General features: G+C 45.1%; 1 protein-coding gene across 8 annotated transcripts in view; it reads left to right on the top strand.

Annotated features, from left to right (window-relative positions):
- SMARCA2 (SWI/SNF related BAF chromatin remodeling complex subunit ATPase 2) overlaps window positions 1-26464 on the top strand; it is a 124311-nt gene that overhangs the window by 76154 nt on the left and 21693 nt on the right. For 6 of the 8 annotated variants that reach the window (XM_080987690.1, XM_080987691.1, XM_080987692.1 and 3 more), the window contains 4 exons: window positions 2349-2576; window positions 5828-5905; window positions 11240-11458; window positions 22797-23014. In XM_080987690.1, coding sequence (XP_080843816.1) covers window positions 2349-2576; window positions 5828-5905; window positions 11240-11458; window positions 22797-23014 — 743 coding nt within the window. Of the gene's footprint in view, window positions 1-2348; window positions 2577-5827; window positions 5906-11239; window positions 11459-20882; window positions 20994-21704; window positions 21726-22796; window positions 23015-26464 lie in introns of those variants that run through there. The other 2 variants (XM_080987695.1, XM_080987696.1) reach the window with 2 other exon arrangements.

The following is a 26464-nucleotide window of genomic DNA, read 5'->3' as shown; positions in this document are numbered from 1 at the left end:
CCTATGCCCCATAAATAACCCAAAGATGCATTTTAAAGAAAAGCACACATTCTACTCATGTAAAAACACGCCGATTCCTGGGCCGGATTTAGAAGGCGATGGGGCTGGATCCGGCCCCCAGGCGTTAGTTTGCCTGCCCATGGCCTAAGACTTCCTTCAACCTCGACTGGTGGTTTTCTAAAGTCTTTTTAATTATGCGTTTTGTTACTATAATTATTGCTATAAACTCAAATTTCCAATACGTCTATTCTTAATTCTTTTCACAGTAATTTATAAATTACTCCTTACAAACTTCTTGTAACCCTACAAGCGATGTCAATTGGTTACAATTGCTTTCCGAATATATCAAAAACTTCCATTCCTTTAGGAAAGTCTGGTCCTGCTGGTTCTGAATTTTCCCTGTTAGTCTCGCCGTCTCAGCATAGTTCATCAGTTTCTCTTGCCACTCTTCTTTAGCTGGTATTTCTTCTTGTTTCCATCTTTGGGTCTTCATTTGTTACACAAAGAAACCATTCCCTTAGCCATTAAAATTTTAGCGGCCACTGTCACATATAAGAACAATTCCCTTGCACTTTTTGGGATATCGGAGACAAGTATCCCAAGAAGAAAGGCCTCTGGTTGTTGGGTTTTTTTTGTAAACATGATCTTACACATTTTATTTTTTTTAGTTCCATAGATATTTCATCCCACAATTCCTTAATTTTTCTGCAAGTCCACCACATGTGCCGCATCAAATTGGAAAGGAGAAAAAGTACCCTCAAAATTGGAGTGGCAACAAAAACTAATGGCGTAGCTATCAGGAAGAATAAGAGACCATGCAGATCAAGTATTTTTCAATAAATGGGGTTTATTTAAAAGTTACATAAAAGATTGCAGCAATATAAAATCTGTGGCAGCCTTTGAATAGCTTCTGTTACACACCGAACAGGTTAAAGAAAGTACAGTATCTTGGCTAAGCAATTATTTTAAACAGACACAAACAGTGATCTAAATAAATACACATTTAAAGCTAGATGGAGCTGGCGGGAAGTCAATGGAACTAGAAGAAGACTGTGATAAAGTGTAATAGATATTGACAATTCTTTGATGTTTATCTGCTATGGATAATTCTGAATTTGTGTTATTATTTTTAAAGTTCAATAAAGTAACTTAAAAGCTAAAGAAAAAGAAACCATTCCCTTTGCCAGTTGCATCAGTTAGTGGAGGGCTGCCTCTCATCTCTGACCTGTTTAGGGAAGTTTTTAATGACAGATGTTTTAATGTATTTTTAATCTTTTGTTGGAAGCCGCCCAGAGTGGCTGGGGAAACCCAGCCAGATGGGCAGGGCAAAATATTATTATTATTATTATTATTATTATTATTATTATTATTATTATCATCTACTTTGAGATATGATGCTCCTGCGTGCAGCCTTTGGCCAACAGGGAGGTCTTGGGGTGAAAAGTTCCTGGGAATCTTGGCCTGGGATCCCTCCAAGCTGCTCCTGCAATCTCTTCTGCCAGAGGAAGATTTTTTGGCTCGGCCTTTTTGCCTCCCCTTTGAAAATGTCGCTGCCAACCTCTAGATAAGGAGGGTTCGGTAATAGCGCTGACAGTTGCCCAGAGTACAGTGCAGAAACAGATTGGCAGATGAAACAGGCGGGTCGCTGTTGCTTCCTGGGAGCAGGAAGGGCAGGGCAATGGGGACGTTGGTGGGGCGCAAATGCCGCTGGGAGCGTTGCCCTATTGGGAGGTCAAAAAAACCCCCAGAGCAGATGGGGGGGGGGGGGACAGGGAGAAGAGAAGAAGCCCCACTGCACACTGACAGGTCGACTTCCGTGGATACAACCCCTGGTCTTGAAATAAGTCAGAATCAAAGGGCAAACTGGACATTTCTTACAAGAGCGGGAGCTCAAATTATTAGGGAACCAGAATTGGATTATTTGTTCACCCATCTTAGGAGAGGGCAGGTGCTGGCACCACATGGCCGGTGAAATGAACTCTATCCCAAATGCACATTTCACTTAAATGCCAAAACACATGAATTTCATGAAATATATTTTATTTGGGAGCCGCCCAGAGTGGCTGGGGAAACCCAGCCAGATGGGCGGGGTATCAAGAATAAATTATTATAAATTATTATTGTATTTATTATTGTATTTATTTTGTTAAATAAGCCATGCTTCTCTCATATAATCCTGTGCAGTGAAAGCTTAAAGTTTAAGCAGTTTCTGAATTTGGCACTGTGGCTTGTCATCTTTAGCCTTTGATCTTTATAGGTTTATATATATGTAAAACTGTGGCTTCGTTTTGCTTCAGCCAGCCCCCTCTCCCAGGACTAATCCGTTCCACGCAATGTGTTTTTCACAGGACTTGCAGGCACAAGACAGAGCCCACCGCATCGGGCAGCAGAACGAAGTCCGCGTCCTGCGACTCTGCACCGTCAACAGCGTGGAAGAGAAGATCCTTGCCGCCGCCAAGTACAAGTTGAACGTGGATCAGAAGGTTATTCAAGCCGGCATGTTCGACCAGAAGTCCTCCAGCCACGAACGGAGGGCTTTTCTCCAAGCCATATTGGAGCACGAAGAAGAAAACGAGGTAGTCTGCAAGCTTGTTTTAAGCCTTGAAAATTTAAGATTGCATTCCCCTCTCCCCCACTTCCAGGATCGAAGGCTCATGGTGTTATTGGCTACTCTAAAACCAGGACGCGGGTGGCGCTGTGGGTTAAACCACAGAGCCTAGGACTTGCCAATCAGAAGGTCGGCGGTTCGAATCCCTGCGATGGGGTGAGCTCCCGTTGCTCGGTCCCTGCTCCTGCCAACCTAGCAGTTCAAAAGCGCGTCAAAGTGCAAGTAGATAAATAGGTACCGTTCCGGCGGGAAGGTAAACAGCGTTTCTGTGCACTGCTCTGGCTCACCAGAAAGGGCTTAGTCATGCTGGCCACATGACCTGGAAGCTGTACGCCGGCTCCCTCGGCCGATAAAGCGAGATGAGCACCGCAACCCCAGAGTCGGCCACGACTGGACCTAATGGTCAGGGGTCCCTTTACCTTTTCCTTACTCTCTAAAACCATGTGCCCAGGCAGTCTGAACTCTGTGGCCAGCATTAATTACCCAAGCCAAGCAAAATTGCATAGTTTGTCCTACTTTGCATATTTGGGCATGTTTGCTCTTTTGCATGATTGATGCTGGTCATAGGAAGGGAAAGGAGATACACGTTGGAAATGACAGCCATCCCTCTGGCTTCTGAAATAGCAGCAGCAGGCATTATTGGCCTCATGCTTTTGTGGCCACATTTGCAGCCATAAATGCTACTAACTTGATGGAAATGTTGTTTTGAGAGAAAGGATGCTAGCAAAGATTCCTAGCCTGAAAGCTGAATTCTGCACTGAACAGGCATTCGTATATAGATAAGACGGACAAATTAATTCTAGGGGGAAAAGACATTTTTTCCTCTTTCAGTAAGGTACCTCAGGGCTGAAATAAGTATGTTGCTTCTTAGCGGCTGATCAATTTCTATATAAAATGAAATATTGTAATTTTGAATGTGTCTCCAAAATTGCTCAGATCCTCATATTTATAGAATCTTAAAATAGAAACCAAAAAAAAACAGGCATACATATATGATTCAGAATCATGACTTTACAAATGATAAGAACCAGGAATTGCTGGAAAACCCAGCTACGTATTTTTAAAAACCTTGTTTTGAATCCAGTGGCTGCTCATGGGAACATTTTATGGAACCACTTACGTTGTTGAATTGTTGACTCTGAACAAAAGCCTTGCATACACGTTGCAGAAATCCCTTTCTCTCCGTTTTTCCCTTTCCCAAAGCACACCTTCCTGATCAGGAGTAGATTCCTTCTCTGTACCTCTTTTGTTTTTGTCATCCTACTGGCCTGATCCCCATGTGGTGCTTTTATAAAGTCCAGAAAGGGAGAGGCAATAATGGGAATTTCTGATAGGCTGCTGTGATGGGAAAACGCATCATCCCTCAGGGAGACCTGTTATGCCAGCCTTCGCCAACGAGGCACCCTCCAGATGGGGTGAACAGCTGTTCCGAATGGGGCTGGTGGGAAACAGAGGGCAGGCATCGCATTGGCGGACGCTAATTGTGTTATCGGGGGGTGGGGGAGAATAACACATCATCTCACTTTTTAAAAATATTACATTATTTAAATAATAAAATTTGGCTTCAGTTGAGATTCCTGCATTGCAGGGGTTGGTCTACATGGCCCTTAGGAGTCCCTTTGTGTTTCAGTCAGCTGATGAGCAGAAATGGAAGCCCTTTCCCTTCTCCTGGGAGTGGCCTTGGGGGTGGGGAGAGATGGGAGACTCTCCCAGCCTCCCCTGCCAGAGCTGCCAACCGCTCAGCTTAAAAGGCACGGGGAGGCTGTTTCGAACGGCGTTTGGCTGCCCTAAAGCCCTTGGCTCCCTCCCTTCCCTTTGAAGATCTCAGCGAGACTGGGAACTTGGAAGCAAGGAGGGAGACTCACAATGGCTTTCCTTTTAAGTCCCTGAGATTGGGAGCTTAAAAGGAATGGGGGGGGGGGGCTTCCAGAAGCCTTTGCAAGTCTCCCCTCCCTCCTCCATCAACATCAGAGCACAAGGGGTTTGACGGGGGGGGGGCTGTCCGCCTCTGAAATTTGCCCCGCCAGGCAGATACTAATAAGCAGGGACGCCCTGTGGTCTAAACCACTGAGCCTCTTGGACTTGCCGATCGGAAGGTCGGCAGTTCGAATCCTTGCAACGGAGTGAGCTCCCGTTGCTCTGTCCCAGCTCCTGAGTACCTAGCAGTTCAAAAGCATGCCAGTGCAAGTAGATAAATAGGTACCACTGTGGCGGCAAGGTAAACATCATTTCCGTGCGCTCTGGTTTCCATCGCGGTGTCCCATTGCGCCAGAAGCGGTTTAGTCCTGCTGGCCACATGACCCGGAAAGCTTTCTGCGGTCAAACGCCGGTCCCTCGGCCTGAAAGCAAGATGTGCGCTGTAACCCCATAGTCACCTTTGACTGGACTTAACCGTCCAGGGGTCCTTTTCCTCCCCCACTTTTTTTCTTTTTTTCTTTTTACTAATAAGCACCTGGCTAATGGAGCCAGAAAGAATTCCCTTCCCTTAGCCTGCCTGGTTCTGCGGTGATTTGGGTCCAAGCCAAAGGGGCTGCAATGAAGACTAATCTGCCACATTTTTTGCGTGGCTTTGACCCTTCCCCAAGCCCTCTCCTGTCCCTGCCGTATTTTGCCAGATAGCCATTCCGTGAGCGACAGTGCAGTCTTCCTGCTGTCTATACAGAAGTCTGTGCACTTGCTCGGGAGCAATGGCGCTGTGCGTGTCGGAGTAGAGCTGTGGCGATGACCTCCTGGCCAGGGCATAGCAGCTGCCCAGCTGGGCTGGGGCAGGGTGGGTGCGCAATTGAAGGCAGGCAAGTGCTCCTGCAGGAAGGCCACTGGCTCACCTGAATGGCTGCCGCCTTGTTTCCCCCCCCCTTCCCACCCAGGTAAGCAGCAGTGAGGGGAGGGCATCTCTGCCCCCCATCACATGCCACTGCTGCTTGGGAATAAATCCAGTTGAACTTGAACTTCCTTCTGAACAAACATGCAGGTTTTCAATATACTTCCTACGAAGGAAGACCAGAAATTGTATTAAATTACCAAAAATAAATAAATATATCATTGTAAAATTCAGAACAATTTTCTTTCTACAGACTTCCATTATTTCTTGCATATGGTTTGCAGCTGTTCAGACTGGGCAAATCGACAGATGTTTTTTACACATGTCTCATTAATGTCTACGCATCTTGAGGTGGGTGCATGCCTGTAAATTCTGTGATTTTGTCTCCTCTCCCGCAGGAAGAGGATGAAGTTCCCGATGATGAGACTCTGAATCAGATGATTGCACGGCGCGAAGAGGAATTCGATCTTTTCATGGTAATGATACCATACAATCGTACTTTAAATCTTCCTTCCTTTGATTCCCTTTGCAGCTCACTTCCTAGCCTAGTGGTGGAGTTCTGTTTCAGTAAATTCTGAAGGTGAGGAATGCTGGCACTGTCTGGGCCAAAGACCTTTTGTCCTTTCTGGAGTATCCTTTTCCATAAATGCACCCTCCTTGATAATGGCCTTTTCAGGGGCCAGTGAAGGTTTGCACAGTCCCCCTTAGTTCACTTGAAATCATAATAATATAATAATAATTTATTATCTATACCCTGCACATCTGGCTGGGTTTCCCCAGCCACTCTGGGCAGCTTCCAGCAAAATGTTACAAAACAATAATTCATCAAATATTAAAAACTTCTCTAAACAGGGCTGCCTTCAGATGTCTTCTAAAAGTCAGATAGTTGTTTATTTCCTTGACATCTGATGGGAGGGCGTTCCACAAGGCAGGTGCCACCACTGAGGAGGCCCTCTGCCTGGTTCCCTGTAACCTCACTTCTTGCAATGAGGGAACAGCCAGAAGGCCCTCGAAGCTGGATCTCAGTATCTGGGCTGAATGATGGGGGTGGAGACGCTCCTTCAGGTCTACTGGGCTGAGGCCGTTTAGGGCTTTCAAGGTCAGCACCAATACTTTGAATTGTGCTCGGAAACGTACTGGGAGCCAGTGTAGGTCTTTCAAGACCGGTGTTATGTGGTCTCGGGGGCCACTCCCAGTCCCCAATCTAGCTGCCACATTCTGGATTAGTTGCAGTTTCCGGGTCACCTTCAAAGGTAGCTCCACGTTGAGCGCATGGCAGTAGTCCAAGCAGGAGATAATGGTGCAGCCATGGTTGAAAATGCATCACATGAACTTGTAAAGTTGTAAATTCTGGTAGGTAGCTGTGTTGGTCTGACGCAGTAGATAGATAGATAGATAGTCCAGTAGCACCTTAGAGACCAACTAAGTTTGTTCTTGGTATAAGCTTTCGTGTGCATCTGAAGAAGTGTGCATGCCCACGAAAGCTTATACCAAGAACGAACTTAGTTGGTCTCTAAGGTGCTACTGGACAATTTTTTTAGTAAAGTTCATAGAATCATAGAGTTGGAAGAGACCACAAGGGCCATCGAGTCCAACCCCCTGCCAAGCAGGAAACACCATCAGAGCACTCCTGGCATATGGTTGTCAAGCCTCTGCTTAAAGACCTCCAAAGAAGGAGACTCCACCACACTCCTTGGCCGCAAATTCCACTGTCGAACAGCTCTTACTGTCAGGAAGTTCTTCCTAGTGTTTAGGTGGAATCTTCTTTCTTGTAGTTTGGATCCATTGCTCCGTGTCCGCTTCTCTGGAGCAGCAGAAAACAACCTTTCTCCCTCCTCTATGTGACATCCTTTTATATATTTGAACATGGCTATCATATCACCCCTTAACCTCCTGTTGTGTTCCTGTTCTGAGAATTGAGCCCCTGTGTTGCCCAGTATGGAGGGAAATGAATGGATCTGAATCTGCCGCGATCTCCAAATTTTTTGCTGATGAACCAGATGAGTTGTTCTTTGTTCCTTCCTACAAAACCAGTATGAAACATGCTCAGTGGACTGACAGAAAGTCTTGTAGGGGCTGCCTTTTTCCTGATGTGCCACAAGAGGCTGCTGTTGCGCCTGCTCGGCTGATTATCCAACTGGTCGCTCTTCTTCGCCTTTCCTGCCCCTGTCCCTTTCCGTTGCTTCTCCGCCATGGATCTGGGGAAATGAAAGCAAGCAGCAGCTGCTGCGTCCAGAAAGAGTGTTTCGCTCCAAGAATAGCTATCGGTGGCTGTTTGTTTGCCGCCCTTATCTGGCAGCAGTCAAGGCAGCGTACAAATTAAGCTACACACAAAAAATCACTAAATCAGAACAATGGGCACAGCACATTTTTAAAAGCCACCTTTTTCAGACAGCAAAAATGAAGGAAGGCTTTTGGGTTGTATCATTGTGCAGAACGTTAGGAGGGGCTAAGAGCAGTGGATTTATGACAATGGATAAGAAACGGGGAATTGGCCATATTCATGAACCAAGGAAGGGAAGGGGCTGGGAGGCCAGTCAAAGAGCAGGAGCGCAAATGATTACAGTGGTACCTCAGGTTAAGTACTTAATTCATTCCGGAGGTTGGTACTTAACCTGTTCTTAACCTGAAGCACCACTTTAGCTAATGGGGCCTCCTGCTGCTGCCGCGCCGCCGGAGCACGATTTCTGTTCTCATCCTGAAGCAAAGTTCTCAACCTGAAGCACTATTTCTGGGTTAGCGGAGTCTGTAACCTGAAACGTATGTAACCTGAGGTACCACTGTACAGTCGATCTCACAGCATGGGCATCTTAAAAGCTATATTTGGCACTTTGGGTACCTGCAAGCTCCCCGTACCCTGGAGTGTAGGATCTCAAATTGCCTAACCTCTGTAGGGGCATCACTACGCTGTTGGGGCTGAGGAAAATAAAATGGTCTTTCTCCCCCAAAACCGTTGCAGCTGCCACTTCTTTCCTGCCTCCCTTCTGTGAAATGAGCCTGCAAGCTCCTTTTAAAACAAAACAATCTAGCTCCCTCTGCCTTCCTTTTGAAACGCCAACATTATGGTGACGTTAAACAGAGTTGTTGTTTTAGTCATTTAGCTGTTTCTGACTCTTCGTGACCCCATGGACCAGAGCACGCCAGGCACTCCTGTCTTCCACTGCCACCTGCAGTTTGGTCAAACTCATGCTGGTAACTTCGAGAACACTGTCCAACCATCTCGTCCTCTGTCGTCCCCTTCTCCTTGTGCCCTCCATCTTTCCCAACATCAGGGTCTTTTCCAGGGAGTCTTCTTTTCTCATGAGGTGGCCAAAGTATTGCAGCCTCAGCTTCACGATCTGTCCTTCCAGTGAGCACTCAGGGCTGATTTACAGGGCAGTAATACAGACCCACTGACATAAAAACATAGGTAATTAGAAGTACTCATGTTTAAAATCATAGAGATACCCAGCACCCACACATATTTTGCGTGCCTCACCTTTCTCATGGGCTAAACTCATATTACCATAGCAGAGAACATGAGCCAAGAGCACCTTGCATAAATAATTTTTGGGCAACGCTGACCAGGATGCTTTCCCTTCTTCGTTTGGATAAGTTAATGAAAACTTCTAGGCTCTTGTTGATCAATTTGTGGGAGTTTGGTGACTGCCTTGCCCTCAAATGCCCCTTCAGGAATGCACATAATTAAAAATATTTCAAAGTGTGTCTTCAACTCACGCCTTGCAAATGAATTAAGCCTCCTCTGGAAGAAGAATATTCTGTGCATTATTCATCTTACAGCACAGCCATTATCAGTGGTGTGCATTACAAAATGGCTTGGGTTCCGTGTCGGCCTTTCTCCAGTGGGCAAGACCAAATTATTTCAAAGCTGCAAGGCATGATAGTGTCAAGACTAATGTCATGTCATGTCCAGTCCTATAGACATACAAGAGCTCATGATGTTTTTTCCCCAAAGCTGCCCTATAAATGAGGATCCCTTCTCAAGCTTCATTCATCTTGGTATGGAAGTGGTTGGCTGGTTGGTTTATTAAACTGCAATAATCCATTGGAAAACACATCCACAACCCAAGTTTGTCTCTTGAGCTTGAAAAGTAGACTCTTGGCATTTCTTGCACACAGTCACAGTTCCGCTGTTTTCTGTGGAGGTAGAAACCTTATCCAACCTTCCATATTTTTTGCAGTGTGGGGTCTTTCTGGTCAGACTGTTGGTTCCCCATGTGCCTTTTCTAAGAGCCACCGTTTAATTCCTCCTCTGCAATTCTTTCTGGTTTTCCTCAGCCAGCAATCCATGCCTCTGGAACCCTCTTAATTCTCACTGGGCCCTTTCTGCCCCCTTCCCAAGTGTTTTCCCCCTTAATTTTTCTACGTTTTTCGAAGTCTGACGCAGCTTGAGGTTTCCCTGAACCTGTTGCCACTTGCTTTTTGTACGTGAATTGTTCTGTTTTGGCCACATAAGGATCTGCACACAGAGAATAAATTCAATTCACTATTAGTATATAGGAGGAAACATTTCTTACTCTTAGACCCTGGTGTCAACCATGTTTGTCCTTGGAATTTTTTTTGCCTGCTCATATATTTGGAGCTGACCTTTCCCCATGCCTTGGGCAAATCACATTAGAAGTATTTTTGTCTCCTGCCATCACATTAGTTTGGGGAAAGGGGTGTTTAAAAATACTTCTTTGCCTGCACAAAAATTTCATTGTATGCTGTCTCCTCAAAGGAGGTGTACTAGTCAGAGTTCAAGCCAGCTGTTTCTTCCAAGGAGAGCATCCCATTCTTCCCCCAGCAGCCATGATCAAGTTGTTCTTTTCTGATTTTCCCTCTATTATCTGCGGCTTCTCAGAATTGTTAAATTTTTTTTGTACTTTTGCAAGTCTCAAGGTTCCCCCACAAGCATGCAGATAACACCCTCTTGTTTGGGCTACGTCTCTGTTCGTGCTCACTATCTGAGTTGACATGCATACCAGCTACAGTTGTCGTAAATTTCAGAGGTGCTGTTTGCAGATATTCCTGTACTTTTCTTACGTTCCTGTTGTGTGGGGACCGTCGGCAGGAAAGCAAGGATTGAATAGCACGCATCCGGTGAAGTGAATTCTTCTCCACCGTAATAAAATTCGTTAGTCTTTGTTTCTGCTGCAAAAGACTAAAATAGCTACCCCACTGAAACAGAACGGACTTCTGAGGTTCTGTAAGTTGGAAGTGCTTGCTGGTTTATTTATCTATTTTAAGTACCGTTTATCATCACCTCTGGAATTTATTTACTTGTTGGAAAAGCCATCCAGATGTCTGAATATGTAGCCAAGTGATGTTTACAGAAAGTTTATTCAAATGTAGTAAGGACTTTAAGGTCTTCGTACCGCTGTGTAATAGATGGCTGATATTTACCCTTCTAGGACTGGAGTGTAAGTCTCTTTAGTGACCATAAGGGCATGTAAAATTAATTCTCCATTACAAATACTGCAAATGTTGGCATTTGGTGAGCATTAATGCACAGGCAAAACAGCCCCAACAAAATACGTTCTAGTTTGCGGAAGCCTTGAAAGTGCCCCTTCCTCCTTTTTACTTTATTTTCCCCCCCTCTTGGTAATTTAAAAAAAAGAACCCACCCAATTTTCAGAAATTACCTGTCACGGTAATTTGCATTTTGTTGAGATTTATTCGAATAAATGTTAAGTCATTTGATAAAAAATAAATTGAAGGGAACTTTGTTGAGAGAAAAGAAATGGCCGAAAATTCTGCAAACCTCCAGCTAGTTCCAAGCTTCCAGCTTGCTAGAAATGTCTCAAGGGTCTGCTGTGTTGTTCCCGCAGCGAATGGACCTGGACCGGCGCAGAGAAGATGCTCGGAACCCAAAGCGGAAGCCGCGCTTGATGGAGGAAGATGAGCTGCCGTCCTGGATAATCAAGGACGATGCCGAAGTGGAAAGGCTCACCTGCGAAGAGGAGGAGGAGAAGATATTTGGGAGGGGGTCCCGCCAGCGCAGGGATGTGGACTACAGTGATGCTCTGACGGAGAAACAGTGGCTGAGGGTATGTACCATCTCTTCCTTCCTTGACGAGATTTCTTTGTCTATTGATGGGGAGTTAGAGCGATTTGGGCGGCAAAATGGAACCACGCATGGCAGGGGCCAGGCTATGAGGGAACAACAGTGAAATCCCCTCTCCGTCCCAGTGTATGAACTGCAGAACCGTGGTTGCTGAGGCCGGGAGAGCTTGGTCTTGCTTTTCCAGCTCTGGACCTGATGCCCTTAGAGGGATACTGTTATCTTTCCCCTCCCCTCCCACAGGGTACAGGGCAGTTGTTTGTGGGGGAGCGGGAAATATCAGAGTCCGGGGATGCGTGTGTCTCGGCGCACATCCGCAACCCCAAATTTCACCCTAATTAATCTGTCTGGGACTCTGCCCCATTAGCAACTAAAAATGTCCTTGCAGGCGGGATGAATCAGGACTGGAGGATACAGTGGTACCTTGGTTCTCAAACTTAGAAAGTCATGCAAAACGGATTACAGTGGTACCTCGGGTTAAGAACTTAATTAATTCCAGAGGTCCGTTCTTAACCTAAAACTGTTCTTAAGCTGAGGTGCCACTTTAGCTAATGGGGCCTCCTGCTGCCGCAAGATTTCTGTTCTCAACCTGAAGCAAAGTTCTTAACCCGAGGTACTATTTCTGGGTTAGCGGAGTCTGTAACCTGAAGCGTCTGTAACCCGAGGTACCACTGTAATCCGTTCCAGACTTTTAAAAACCACCCCTAAAGCAGCAATTTAACATGATTTTTACTATCTAACGAGACCATTGATCCATAAAATGAAAGCAACAATGTACTGTACCATAAAATAAAACAGTATTGTAGATGATAAAAATGCACTGATGACAGTCATTGTTTGGATTTTATCCATTTCCGCAGTCAAACAATCAATCAATCAATCAATCAGTAGCTGAACTGGGATCTACACAGTCACAAAAACTGTGTGAAAAAGCCTCAAAACAAAAAAAAGCAGAATAAATAGCAAAAACAAAAGCACCGAATATAAGCTCCCGATATCACCTTAGAACACTGCAATCGGAAATGGAAGGCTTGAATTACAATGGGGGGGGGGGGGCACAAATTAGCAGCACAACAGGAAACGCAGGGGGACTCAAAACGAAGCATGTTCAGCTTCCAAAAAAGGTTGGAAAACCAGAACACCTATTTCTGGTTTTGCAGCGTCCGGGTTCCAAGTTGTTCGTGAACTAAGCTGTTCGAAAACCGAGGTACCACTGTACTGTTTTAGTTTCAAAGTGGTCAGAGCTCTTAAAAGCTTTTCTAACATCCTGGATAGCCAGGATTAGGGCTGCTGCCTTGCAAGGTGCATCTCCTGATTTTGCTTCCCATCCTCGTTCAGGATACGGTAAGGGGCTTGATGAAGGCAGGGAAACTTCCAGCTTTTGGCCCCCTCCCTGTTTTCATGCCTGGGAGTCCCCTTAGTACACAGAATCCAAAGCCCTTCTCTTGTCCATGGATGGTCCCATTTTGCTACCCTGTTGATAGGCACGGCATCAATAAGTTTGCTATTAAAAGGAAATATTACGCTGACAGAGAATAAAACTTGGTCCAACAAGATTTCCTACTCCAGTCAACGTAATCTTTTCGGGTGGGTCGTATTGCTCAGACGCCGTCTGCACTGCAAATGTCTCTCTGCCTGGCTCTTTCTCCATGTCACTCATATAATTGTAAACACTTCTTAATTGGATGCAGGCAGTTTCTTGCCATTTAGTAAATCACTAATTACTATGTGTCACATGTCTGGTTGGGGAAATGATTAAAATCTTCCTTAGAAGTTTACAAAGGCATTCATTCTTTCTGCCTTCGTGGCCTTATGCCTGCTAGACAAGGCTGAGATCCAAAAGCCTGCCTCAGAATGAGAAACTGAATAGGCCATTTAAGATTTAAATTCTTATCTGTCCAGATGCTTTGATTCTTCAGAGGATTCTCATTACAATATCCCCAAATACTCTAGCCTGTCAGTTGCTTATGTTGATGAAACATCTGACTCTTGCTTGCTTGGGACAGAGGGGCCACTCCAGAAAATTCAAATGCAGTTGCATCCCTGTCTGGAAAGGAAAATAGATTTCCATGCTGCAATTTCTGCATCGGGGGGATTAACAAGTAAATGGCAGCTATGAAAACCTTTAGTGCAGATGTGCAGAAGTGATACTGCCGTGTGTTTCCATTGGCCACTGAGGCAGAGGTGATCTACACGGCCCCTTTCCAGAAATAGGGGTTAGGCTTCAAAGACTTGTAAGTGGGAGAAGAAATTATTATTATTATTATTATTATTATTATTATTAATACATATATACATACATAACCCGCCCATCTGGCTGGGTTTCCCCAGCCACTCTGGGCAGCTTCCAACAAGAGATTAAAAATCCATTAAAACATCAGTCATTAAAAACTTCCCTAAACAGGGCTGCCTTCAGATGTCTTCTAAATATCAGATAGTTGTTTATTTCTTTGACATCTGATGGGAGGGCATTCCACAGGGCGGGCGCCACCACCAAGAAGGCCCTCTGCCTGGTTCCCTGCAACCTCACTTCTCGCAGGGAGGGGAAATAGAGAGAGAGAGAGAAATAGTTGCTGGCACTGATCAGTTAATGTTTGTCCAAGATCTCAAACTTGGCGCTCCTAGCCAGCTAGCAACTGTACCCTCCATACGGCACCAGCTGCAGCTGCCCCACGGGATGCCATCGCAAACTGCCCTGCTGCCAAATCAGACCATGGGTCTATCTACTCCAATATGGTCACTTCTGATTGACAGCTGTACTCCAGGTGTTCAGGCATGAGTCTTCCCAGTCCTTCCTGGAGATCCTCTGGATTGAAATGCGCATCCTTTGCATGCAAGGCATCAATTGCACCACTAAGCTATGGCACATTCCCTTGCTAGCCTCTACCCCTGCTTTGTGCCTCTACTTCCTAGTGCTCAACATCACCGGCGCACAATATGCGCCTTCTTACCAGGGGCTGCTCAGAAAACAGCCGCCACAAAATCCTTCCTAGTCCATTTCCCCTTCTGTAATTGGTCAGGAGTGACTGTTCTTAGGAAACATCAGCAGAATGCAGCAGGAGACAGAATCAGAATTCAAAATGACCTTACACATTGGGGACCAGGGCCCAAGCTAACAAAACTAATTTCAATAGGGACAAACGTCAGGTTCTGCGCTTAGGCAGGAAGAACCAGGTGCACGAATATAGGATGGGGGACACCTGGCTTTCCAGTAGTACATTTGAAAAGGATCTAGGGGTCTTGGTGGACCACAAGCTGAAGATGATGCAGCTATTCTAGGCTGCATCAACAGCAGTCTAGGGTCCAGACCAAGGGAAGTCATAGTCCCGCTCTGTTCTGCCTTGGTCAGACCACACCTGGAGTACTATGTCCAGTTCTGGGTGCCACAATTTAAGAAGCATATTGACAAGCTGGAATGTGTGCAGAGGAGGGTGACCAAGATAATCAAGGGTTTGGAAACCAAGCCTGGTGAGGAATGGTTGAAGGAGCTGGGCATGTTTATTCTGGAAAAGATATGAGGAGAAATGAGTCATCTCAAGGGCTGTCACATGGAAGATGGAGCAATCTTGTTTTCTCCTCTGGAGGGTAGGACTTGAACCCATGACTTCACATTACAAGAAAGGAGATTCCGACTCAACATTCGAAATAACTTTCTGACAGCCAGAGCTGTTTGACGGTGAAATGATCTCCCATGGGAGGTTGTGGGCTCTCCTTTCATGGAGGTTTTGAAGCAGAGGTTGAATGGCCCTTGGTCAGGGATGCTTGAGCTGAGATTCCTGCATTGCAGGGGGTTGGACTAGATGACCGTTGGGTCCCTTCCAGCTCTCAGATTCTCGGATTCTCTTGGCAGCCTGAAGGCATTGAGCAGAGATGGGAACAGGCGGCATTGTCCCACCGTTAGGCAATTTGTGAATATTGTACATGCAACAGGGTGGGGGCTGAGTGGCGCATACGACCCGTCTGTTGTGTTGCGTGCACATCGTTTGAATTGCAATCCACGGATGTGGAAAATGACATTGCACAGAGACTAAAACAAATCCACAAATTTACACGCCTGCCTCTCTATTTTTTCCTTCATGCACCGTACTCCTTTGTGTGGTTGCCGTTCTTTTGAGATCAATAAGTTAGTTTCTGGTTTCTTTTAGAGCGATGCCTTTGCCTAGGAAAAAGTGAGATTTCCAAGTATTTTATGCTCTTTGTAGAGCAAGGCTGGAGAATCTTCTTTCTCTGGTGAGTCCCTCAGAGATAGCAGTCGACCGAAAGTGTGCAGAGCTGGAGCCAATATGGGGGGGCACCCCTTCTCTCCCCCCCTTACCACTCCTTGTTTTCTCTCCCTCTTGTCTTGCCACTTTCCCTCTCCCAACCCCCCATTTTTAACTTTCTGTCTGCCCACATGGACTTAGGTGAAGTCCCAAAATTACACCAAGGGACATATCTCTTTTTGGAACAAAAGGCAGTTATAAATCTGTTTGATGATGGTGATGATGATGAAGATGATGATGCTCTCCACCGCTGTAATTGCAGGTCTAATTGAACCTTTTTCTTTCAAAACAACATTACCAAGCAAGGAAAAAGCACTGCTTCATAAATACCCCTTCTGTCTCAAAACATCATAATCTTACAAGGCCAGTTTTATTTTACTTGGCCACTAAGCTGTCAGTCAGTTGAAAATTCAATAATGATTTACTTTTACTGCTTGGAAGGTGGGTTACGGCCGCAAGTTGCTATTTTCTCAATGGTGGAGTCTGTTTGCTTCTGTTCATAGGAGGGTAAGAAAGAAGGCAAAGGCAATTCTTCATTTTGAACACCCAAGCTGCAGTTTTAAAACAATTTCAGCTGGAATAAATTTTATTTGGAGTAACTTTTAAAAGGAAGAATGCTTCTGGTATTAACTAGTATGTTTCAGTAACTTTTAAAATTAAGACCGAACAGTATGGCCTTATAAAAATTAGGAGCAAAAAATGATTGCAAGAATCCAGCAATCTGCCAGCATCTGTTAGGTTTCTTTTAGCCCTGGGTCAGCACAGTGTATGGTCACATTAAAGGTAAAGGAACCCCTGACCATTAGGTCCAGTCGTGGCTGACTCTGGGGTTGCGGTGCTCATCTTGCTTTATTGGCCGAGGGAGCCGGCGTACAGCTTCCGAGTCATGTGGCCAGCATGACTAAGCCGCTTCTGGCGAACCAGAGCAGCGCACAGAAACGCCGTTTACCTTCCCGCCGGAGCGGTACCTACTTATCTACTTGCACTTTGACGTGCTTTCGAACTGCTAGGTTGGCAGGAGCAGGGACCGAGCAATGGGAGCTCACCCCGTCGCGGGGATTGAACCGCCGACCTTCTGATCGGCAAGTCGTAAACTCTGTGGTTTAACCCACAGCGCCACACGCGTCCCTTAACCATGGTTATCCCTTTGTAAAATGGGCAGGGGGCAATTTGTGATTGGCAGATGGGGGGGCAAGGGATGCGATCCCGTAGGGAATCAGGAGTGTTATGGCCCTTTGAAAACTCCAGTGGTTTCCATAACTATGTTCAAAGAATTATAATCACTTATCTTTCCCTACTTTTTGACTTGCAAGCAGAATATGGCTGCTTTTACTTTTTCAGAAAACTCCATTCTAAGAAGCTTATTTATCTAGTACAAACATGCATATCCTATTTGGGCTTCTGCTATAGATTAAATACAAGTAGGTGAATAATTGCTACACCAGTCCTTTAAAAGTGCCCAAGAGAGAACGCTAACTGGGGTGAGTTTTATTTTGAGAGTGTAATTTTAGGAATGCACTGAGGTGGCTTTCCATGCATTGCACTTCATACACTCTTTGTGCCTTTTAGGAACCTCTGTGGGCAAACCCAAACTCCCCACGTCCCCGGGCAATGGCTCCTTGCTCTTGTCCGGTGATGAGACTCTAGGCCCAATGCATTTTGCCACTTGGTGCAAATCACAAAACCACAAAATAGTGCCAACCCTAACTCTAACCCTGCTAGGGAATAAGCAAGGAGTGAATATCTGCATCAGAAACAGGGGGGAGGGGAGAAGGCCAGCAGCCCCTCCCATTCACCAAGAGGCCGCTGCAGAGGCAACATGGCGAAGGGGTGCCACTGAGGACATGGCAGATCAGCCGCCAAGGAGAGTGCGGCAGATTTGGCTGCAGCGGCAGCAGTAGCAAACAATGCATTCCTTGGAGGTCAGATCTGCTGCCCCTGTAGATCCTGCCACCTGAAGCAGTTGCCTTCCCTTGCCTTAGGTGTGTATTGCTAACCCTGGCTCAGTTGCCAGACAACCTCGGATTAAGCTCACGGACGGAAGCCATTGCGATTTCTGCGACCGGTTGCAGTAACCCCGGTACAGCTGCACATCTGTCTTAGAGGTTGATGAAATAACATCCCGGAAAGGCTGAAAGGTTTATTTTCTTTTGTTGAATTTATATATCACCCTATACCTGGAGGTCTCAGGGCAGTTCACAATTCCCTGCTGTCTGGCTTTTTCTATAATGTGGGAATGAGACGTGAAATCGCCCCGGCTTTCCATTGGTTGATTCTTTGCTGTTGGGATCTTGCCTTTGTTTCCTCCCATCCATACAGATAACATGACAGAGAACTCTGGATTTTTTCACAGTGCAGAGGTTGTCCTGGTCAGGACCACTGCTTTGGACATGCCCTGGGAGAGATGTTCCTCCGAGGTGGGCAGCCTTTGGAAAATACTACAAGGAGTAGTTCTTCTTCCTAGCACAGTGGTGGCGAACCTATGGCACGCGGGCCAGTTTGAATGTATTTGTTTCCCCCCAGTGGTTATTTTCTTGAGGCAAAATGGGAGTAGCCTAAAAAATGTTTTAGAAAAAAAAGCGCTGATTTATACCATAAAATTATGTATCAGTGGAAAGAGAATTTAATGAAGAATATAATGCAATAACTTTTATGAAGGATTATTTATTACAACAGCAGTCATAAAGAAGAAATGTGAAACACACAGGAAAAATGAGATATACAGGTTAAATTGCCGTGTTGGCACTTTGCAATAAATACCGTATTTTTTGCTCCATAAGGTGCACCTGACCGTAAGGCGCACCTACTTTTTTTTGGGGGGGGGGTTCAATAAAAAAATATGCGGCTCTTGGGGGCTTTTGCGGGAGGTGGGGGAAGTGAGAGAGCCGCTCTGTCCCTTCCCCCACCTCCCGCAAAAGCCAGGGATAGCCGTGCGAAGCCTCCCCAGGGGTGCGTGCTGAAGGCTCCCCGCTGCCCTGCGGAGGCTTTGCGGGCTTCCCCAGAGCCTGCTCAGGAGCTTGTGGGGGCTGGCGGTGGGGGGAAGCCCGGCTGTCCCCCACCACCAGTCCCAAAGAGCAGGTTGGGGAGCAGCGGAAAGGCGGTGCACAGCCTTCCCGCTGCTCCCAGAGCTTGCGGGGCTGACGGTGGGGGGTGCCCAGGTTCCCTCCCCCCAGCCCCAGGGACCACACATTCGCTCCATAAGACGCACAGACATTTCCCCTTAGATTTTAAGAGGGGGAAAGTGCGTCTTATGGAGCGAAAAATACAGTAAGTGGGTTTTGGCTTGCAGTTTGGGCACTCGGTCTCTAAAAGGTTCGCCATCACTGTCTTAGAGCTTGAAACATCCTTGGTCATCTTCCAGACATACTTGCCTTTTCCCCCTTCCTTTAAATTCCACGACCACCTTGGGTTAATTCTGGGCAAAATGTTCAGCTGGTAAGGAAATGCGGCTTAAGACGAGTGTCTCCAGAAGCTGAGATGGGAACAAGCCTTTTGCTTCTCCCGTGGAAGCTCAAGTAGACCATTTCGCCCCGAACTAGAAAATTATGCTTTTTCAGGATATTAAACCAACCTCAGAACTGTGTTTTAATACTGTGGCTTGTTCCAAAGTTGGTTTCCCCAGTTTCCCAGTTCAGACAACACAGAAAACAATGGCAAATTGGAGAGTTCCCAGTTTGCTTGCATTTGTGGACAAAGGACCTGTTCGTATCTTGTCCCCAAACTTCATCCCAACCCCCTTTTGCAACCAAATTGTGCTGCTGGTATAAAATCTCCTCTTTTTTCCTTTTTTTTATCGTGGAGTAATAGGTGCTAAGTTGATTAAAATAGGGTCGTATGAGCATTAAACTCGGCAATTTCAGTGTTTTCGGGTGTGGAAGTTATTGGTGGTTTTGAGTGCTCAAACTGTGTTTTGTGTGGGTGTTTGTAAATCAAGATGCGTTTAAATTTGTTTGTGAACCAAAGCCAAGGTTTGTAGGGACTCAGAGCTAATCATGTTTTTGTATCCATTGTCTTTTGTGACCAGAGGAACCCCCCCCCCCCCAGATATTTCAGTTCCAGAGGCCAAAAATCAAAATGACCCTGAGGAATAAAATTAGACAAAGTTCTCAGGAGCCCTACTTGTTGAATAATCATTCTCTAAGCAAAATAATATATGGAATTATCACGTGACTAAAAATGGTAATGCTTGGTTGTATTATGGCTTTTTTAAAAAGTGAACTTGACTTCTGTAACAAATATGCCATTAATAAATTCAAGGTAGGCTTGACCTGCTATAACTGGATTGTGTAGCTGGTACTGAAAATCTTTGATCTGATTAAAATAGTGTTAATTTCCATGGATTGTCAATAGAATGCAGAATACCAGCTTCTGGGATTAAGAGGTTAAATTTAAATTATTGGGAAGTCTTCACAAAAGAATGGTCAGTATCCATATGCTACCCACAAATTTATAGAACTCATAAATTCTAATATGCATATATCTGCTGGGTGAAAATGATATAATCTGCTGCAATATCATTTTTATTCAGATCCCTTTTGAAATCTTGCTAGCCATCAGCAAATCCAAGCAGCCTTCTAGGTGTGGCACCTGAGAGCATGAGAGGGTGGCAGTGGGATTTGGGTATGTTGTATTTTGCGGGATGCACATGCTAAAAACAGAAATATTTCGTTCCTTACGCTTTTGTCTCAAAGGCATGTTAAATCAGGAAGATTTTCAAAGTGCTGCTGTTTTTAGCAATCCCTGCATCTCCAAATTTAAGAGAACAATGAAGCATCTTTGTGTGTGTGGTGTAGCTTTAAAACGCATGCCTCTCTATTTTGCTTTTTTTAAAAAAAATGTGTTTATATCCCTTGGATTTTAAAAAAATATTAATGTACTGTAATTAAAAAGCTTCCGGGAAACTGCCCTCCCCCCCTTCCTTCCAAAGAAAATAATAATAATTCCTGATTTGAGTTCCTGGAATAATAAGGGGGAAATATGATAAGTCCTTGTCAATATTAAATCAGGCTGGAGGAAGGAGGCTGCAGGCCTTGTGGAAGGTAGAATGAAACAGCAGAATTGAGCCCCTACAACCCTCTCAGGATTGCATTTTCCGTAAAATAAAATTACTTGTGTATGAAAACATAGCCTTTCCCGGGCTCTCTTTTCCCCCCTGATCAGCTGATGAAGAGACTAGCAGCTCGCTGCTTTGCTGGCTTGTTAATTTTATCCCCACTAACTGTGATTTCCGATAGCCGGCCTGCTGCTGATAGTGGTAAGGTAAATATCCTTTTTCCTTGCTGTCGTGGAGATTCAGTCGAGCGGCATCCCGGGCATGCCTAGGTGTGCGCCGCATCCCAGGCCGGTGTGTGTTGCTGCCGCGTTTTTCCGTGCACAAACGAGGGATTAAGGGGAGCAATGGCATTAACTGTTGACAGCCTTGCATGCTGCATTTACGATGAGCCTCCGAGATTTGCAGAACAGTTTCCTTTGCTTAAGTCTCCGCTAGCTGCTGGTATGTGTGCAACCGGGGTGTCCTGCTTGAGCCAAATGAATATTCATGAATTTGTGTGCAGATAATTCTTTTTCTCCCCTTCTTCTTCTTCCTCTTCTTTTTCTGCTCCTTCCTTCCTTCTTCCTTCCTCCTCCTCCTCCTCCTAACTCATCCGATCTCCAGCTCCTTCTCCGAACGCAGTGGAAGCAGGATGGAAATTGTCTTTTGATGATTCAGGCCTGGCTTCCAGGCACTCCCTCTGGATTGTGTGTGCATTCATGTTCGTCTGTGGATTTCCACATTGCAGGATGACTAGGAAGCAGGTTGTTCTGCGTCTCTGACATGCCCGCCTGCTTTGTGTGGTGCACCAGGTTTTGTGCACAAAACGTTTTGGCGAGAGAGACGTTGCGCCCAAGTGAAAGAAATTGTGCCTGGGCTGCAATCACTCTTTGTGTATTGATTGTTGCACTCACATGTTCATAAATATTAGCCATGTTTGGTGCTGTGGAAAAATGAAGGTAATTGCCTGATGATTAGAGCTTTTTCAGCTCTGAGAAAAAGGATTGATTGTCATGTGCATGTATTGCAGGGAGCACAGGAAAGCAACAGGGACAATGTCAACATTGGTGTTTTGAGAAAGCCTTCAGCACAAAAACGGAGGTGATTTATTTTTAAAAATCAGGATTTTTTTTCTTTCTTTCTTCCCTCTAATATCTTTGTCATTTTCATGTCCTGGAAGACTAAACCGTCCCACATCTCTGGGCTTTTTCTTCTGTTTTCTTAAACCAAAGAAAGTTCAGCTTCTGTTATTGTCACACATGGATTTCTTAGACAGTGTGGACAGATTTCCTTTAAAACAGGTTTGTTTTTGTAGCAATTTCCACCCTCTCACTGCATAGTGCTGCTGCCTGAGGTTCACAGCACACATTTGCAGGTAAATTTTGAACTAGTGAATGTTGTCTGATTTGTGTTTGCGTGGTGTCATTTTCCTCACCCCACAGTGCCAATATTCTTTGCTGCACAACAGTGTGTTGTCCAACACTTCTGCATTGTCAGTGGTCAAGACCTTAGCCGAATATTGCATTTGTGGCATTTTAGGTGTGTAATTTGAACTGATTTGAAAATTCTGCTTGAAAATTTCTAATTGAAAGAATCTGGTTTGTTACTTCTTTGTTCAGAAAGGGAAATTCATATAATGTATATGCGGGTGAATGTGTTTTGAAGAGAATTCCCCGCCCTTTTTAATGATTGCTTTGTCTATAAATATGTATTGAAAATGATGTATGAATGTACATATTAAAATATATTGATCATTCATTGAGTGTGCATGCAGACAGTTGGAGCTTCAATGGCCTTTTTTGGGGTGTGGCCTTAACGCTCTACAGTTGAATGGATTACTCCGACAAAATCGTTACTGTGGTTTTACATTTAGCGCCGCTGATTTCCCCTAATATTTATATTTGGACTTCTGCTTCTGGATTGATTCATTTTATCCTTCAGAATTGTCTGCACCTTGCAGAGGTTATAATATATATCATCCATTGGCGTCTTTGATTTTGCAAATAATTTTTTCTACTTTCCTAATTAAGGCAATCGAAGACGGCAACTTGGAGGAAATGGAAGAAGAAGTTCGGCTTAAGAAACGGAAAAGAAGGAGAAATGTAGACAAAGATTCGGGCAAAGAGGATGGAGAGAAGGCGAAAAAAAGGAGAGGAAGGCCGCCAGCAGAGAAATTGTCACCTAACCCTCCTAAGCTGACGAAGCAGATGAATGCCATCATTGATACTGTTATCAATTACAAAGACAGGTGAGCTCATATTTACCCACGTCAGTTCCTTGTTTTCTTTGTAAAGACTTACTTGCTCGGAAATAGGTGTATTTTATACACACACATGTATTATTCTTATGTGTCAGTATTAAATGCATCATTCATTGAACTATTTCATGCTACTTTTCAGGGCAGAAAAGCTCTCCCATGGCAGCGAACCAACAAAACCGCCATGTTTTAAAAGTAGGATATAAATGTAAAATAGTAACATAAAAAAACACAGTTCCTCCACACATCTATTCAGCGCTTTCACAGCATCCCAGGGACTAGGAGAGGAAATGAACAGCCTGTCATCTGATTCCACCTTGCCCAAACCTCCAAATTCCTTCTCAGCAGCTTCATGTAGTAATTAAAAAGCACTGGGGACAAGATGGAACCCAGAAGCCATGGAGCAGAACCGGTGTTCGAAACTCCCCTTGTTCCAGGCGCATTTTGCGGCGGGGAATTTCATTCAAAGTGAGCAGCTTCTGAGCTCTGGGCGCAATCCTGCACCTAAGATTTCAGATTGAAACTGCAGAGTGGAAGGAAAGGAGGAGCTTTTTCTGCCTCCCCACTTCCAGCTACTCTCTGAAGACTGGAGAAGAGACCCTCTTCAGAATATTAGGTGGGTGGGCAGGGGAAGGACCAGAACGTGTGAACAATGAAAATGAACATGATATTTTAGCTGCAGTTCATTTTCAGCTCCTGTTACAAAAAAGTGTGCCTAGACATTTCGTTGTTGCGCCCATAACCTGGTTTAAGGTGCCCTTGAGCTCCTAACTTTCCTATCTCAGTTTCTAGCCCTGAGCAGAGCAGGGGTGTCCCAGCATCACCTTCTGGCTCCATCCCTCCCAAGAGGATGGCAGAATTAATAGTATATTTTCAATAGAAACTAGGGGCAATATGGAATTACTCTCCTTCTTGCACAGAGTGATTATTATTATTTTATTTATTATTTTATTTATTTATCTATTTATTTACTGAATTTGTACCTGGAGGTCTCGGGGCGGTTCACAGAACAAAATCAAAATATAAAACCACAAAATATATAATCAAACTAAAAACAACAACCCAATACCCGCCCTCTCCCAAAACCCCACATTTTAAAAGGGCATAGGATGTCAATCAAATCAACCAAAGGCCTGGTTAAAAAGGAACGAACTTCCCTGGGGAGAGCATTCCACGGATAGGGAGCCACCACAGAGAAGGCCCTGTTCTGGTGTTGCCATCCTCCGGACCTCTCCAGGAGGAGGCACCCAAAGGAGGGCCTCAGAAGATGATCTCAGGGTCTGGGTAGGTTCAGATGGAAAAAGGTGGTCCTTAAGGTATTGTGGTCCTGAGCCGTGATGGGAAAATGCATTAGGTAGTGAGGATAGGAGTTGGGTTTGACAGTTAGGGGTGCCATTCACAACATCTACAGGGTCTTCAATATCTTGGGGAAAGCTCCCATTCATTTGACAAACCATGTCATCTACTCCAGCAAGATATTTTAGTAGTGCAGTTTCAGAAAGATTTTTAAAAAGAGATATTGGCAGCGCTGAAGATGGTATCTCCAATTTCTGTTATTCTGACATTACAATCCAATGCACGTTTAGCCAGAGTGGTTTATATCCAGGGAAGCAGATCTGATAAGTGCCACTTACAGGACAAAGGTTCCTCACAGCTTTGTTTGCAAAAGTATCGGTTTCTGGCTAAAATACATTCCTGGAGCATAACTATTCTTTAGTTCTCTGGGGTGGAGAGCAGTGTGACATTCAGCATCCATTGCATCTAGTAAAAAGAAAGTGTTTTGAATATCCTTAAACATGTTTGAGGTATTTAGTATTTATATTAAAAAAGTAAGTCATTGCTTTACCTACTTCTACCACTTCCAAAATACTTCTTCCTAGGAGTCTACACACTTCCTGTTCCTGTTCCTTTTCTTTATGCAGTGCAAATGACAAGGACAATGCCTTTTAAAGACATGAAGTTGTCTCTCTTCGACGTTAGTATCAAGGCAGAATTCGCTTCTGCATGGTAACTCAAACTTGCCGAGTTTCATGAGGCTCACACACAGTTTAACATTTCTAAAGATTGCCGGTACTAAAACTAGGGCCTTTTAAAAGCAGAAACCCAGTTTTCTCTTGTGTAGGATAATGTGTTCCAGATTTGGTGTTCAGATCTTGGCTGCATGGAGACGCCATGCTAAACTTCCCACGGGCTCAGCCATGGTGGCCGTGAGGCAGAGATGGGATGCTTTCAATCCTGGTTTCAATGTATCGCAGCAGAGCTGGCCCAATACACTTCGTGGCTTGAGTCAAAACAAAAAATGGCGCTCCTCCAGCATCTCTCCATCGCCTGAGGGGACTGGGAATGGCTGAGGGAAGCCCTGGCACACTGAAGGGGGCAGTGGCAGCCCCACTCTTCCCAGGTAGCGGGGGGCAAGCATTCCGAGCTCCTGGGGGGCTGGATCTGCCCCCCTCCCAGCCGTCGCCCAACTGCCTCCCCAAGCAAGATGGGCAGACCAGCCCTGGACCACTGTATCAGGTGCTGTCCAAACCTTAAACTGTGGTTTATCTTTACTACAGCTTGTTGAAATGTTTAAGGTAGGCATGTCCAAAGTCCGTTTCGGGGGCCTAATCCGGCCCGCCGGTCGATTTAATCCAGTCCCTGTGGCAGTTTATTTCCTGGGGTAAAATCCTAAGAAAATCTCAACAGCTTCAATCCTAAAAAAAAAACCGCAACAACTTCAGTCCTAAAAAAAATGTTAACAACTTTGGTTGGCCGTTTGGTCGGGCCTCGCGGCCCTTCAATTCATCAAATCTGGCCCTCTTTGAAAATAGTTTGGACACCACTGGTTTAAGGAAAATTGTCCTGAAGAACAGCTCAGCTTTTTGGATTCAGATGGCATGTCAAGTTGTGGTTAATCAAAAATGGAAGCAAAGGCTTCTCAGCTCTTTTCTCATGGCCACAGCGCAGAGAAGAAAAAGAAGAGATATGATTTGATATCCCGCTTTATCACTACCCGAAGGAGTCTCAAAGCAACTAACAATCCCTTTTCCCCTTCCAACCCCACCACAAACACTCTATGAGGTGAGTGGGGCCGAGAGACTTCAGAGAAGTGTGACTAGCACAAGGTCACCCAGCAGCTGCATGTGGAGGAGCAGGGAATTGAACCCAGTTCACCAGATTACATGTCCACTGCTCTTCACCACTACACCACACTGACTCCCTGGGATGAGACGAGGCTCATTTTCATCACTTTGGTTTATCACAGGGTTTCCCAAACTTGGGTCTTCCCCTGTTTTAGGACTACAACTCCCATCATCTCTGACCGCTGGTCCTGCTAGCTAGGGATGATGGGAGTTGTAGTTCAAAAACAGCTGGAGACCCAAGTTTGGGAAACCCTGGTTTACTGAGCCACATACTGGTTCAGTGACATCTTAGAAGAACAGTCTGTTGCTTAAATAT

The sequence above is a fragment of the Podarcis pityusensis genome (genome assembly GCF_964106645.2).
Source record: "Podarcis pityusensis genome assembly, chromosome: 17".
NCBI lineage: Eukaryota > Metazoa > Chordata > Lepidosauria > Squamata > Lacertidae > Podarcis > Podarcis pityusensis.
The sequence above is the reverse complement of the archived record's forward strand: the minus strand, read 5'-3'. Positions and strand labels throughout refer to the sequence as shown.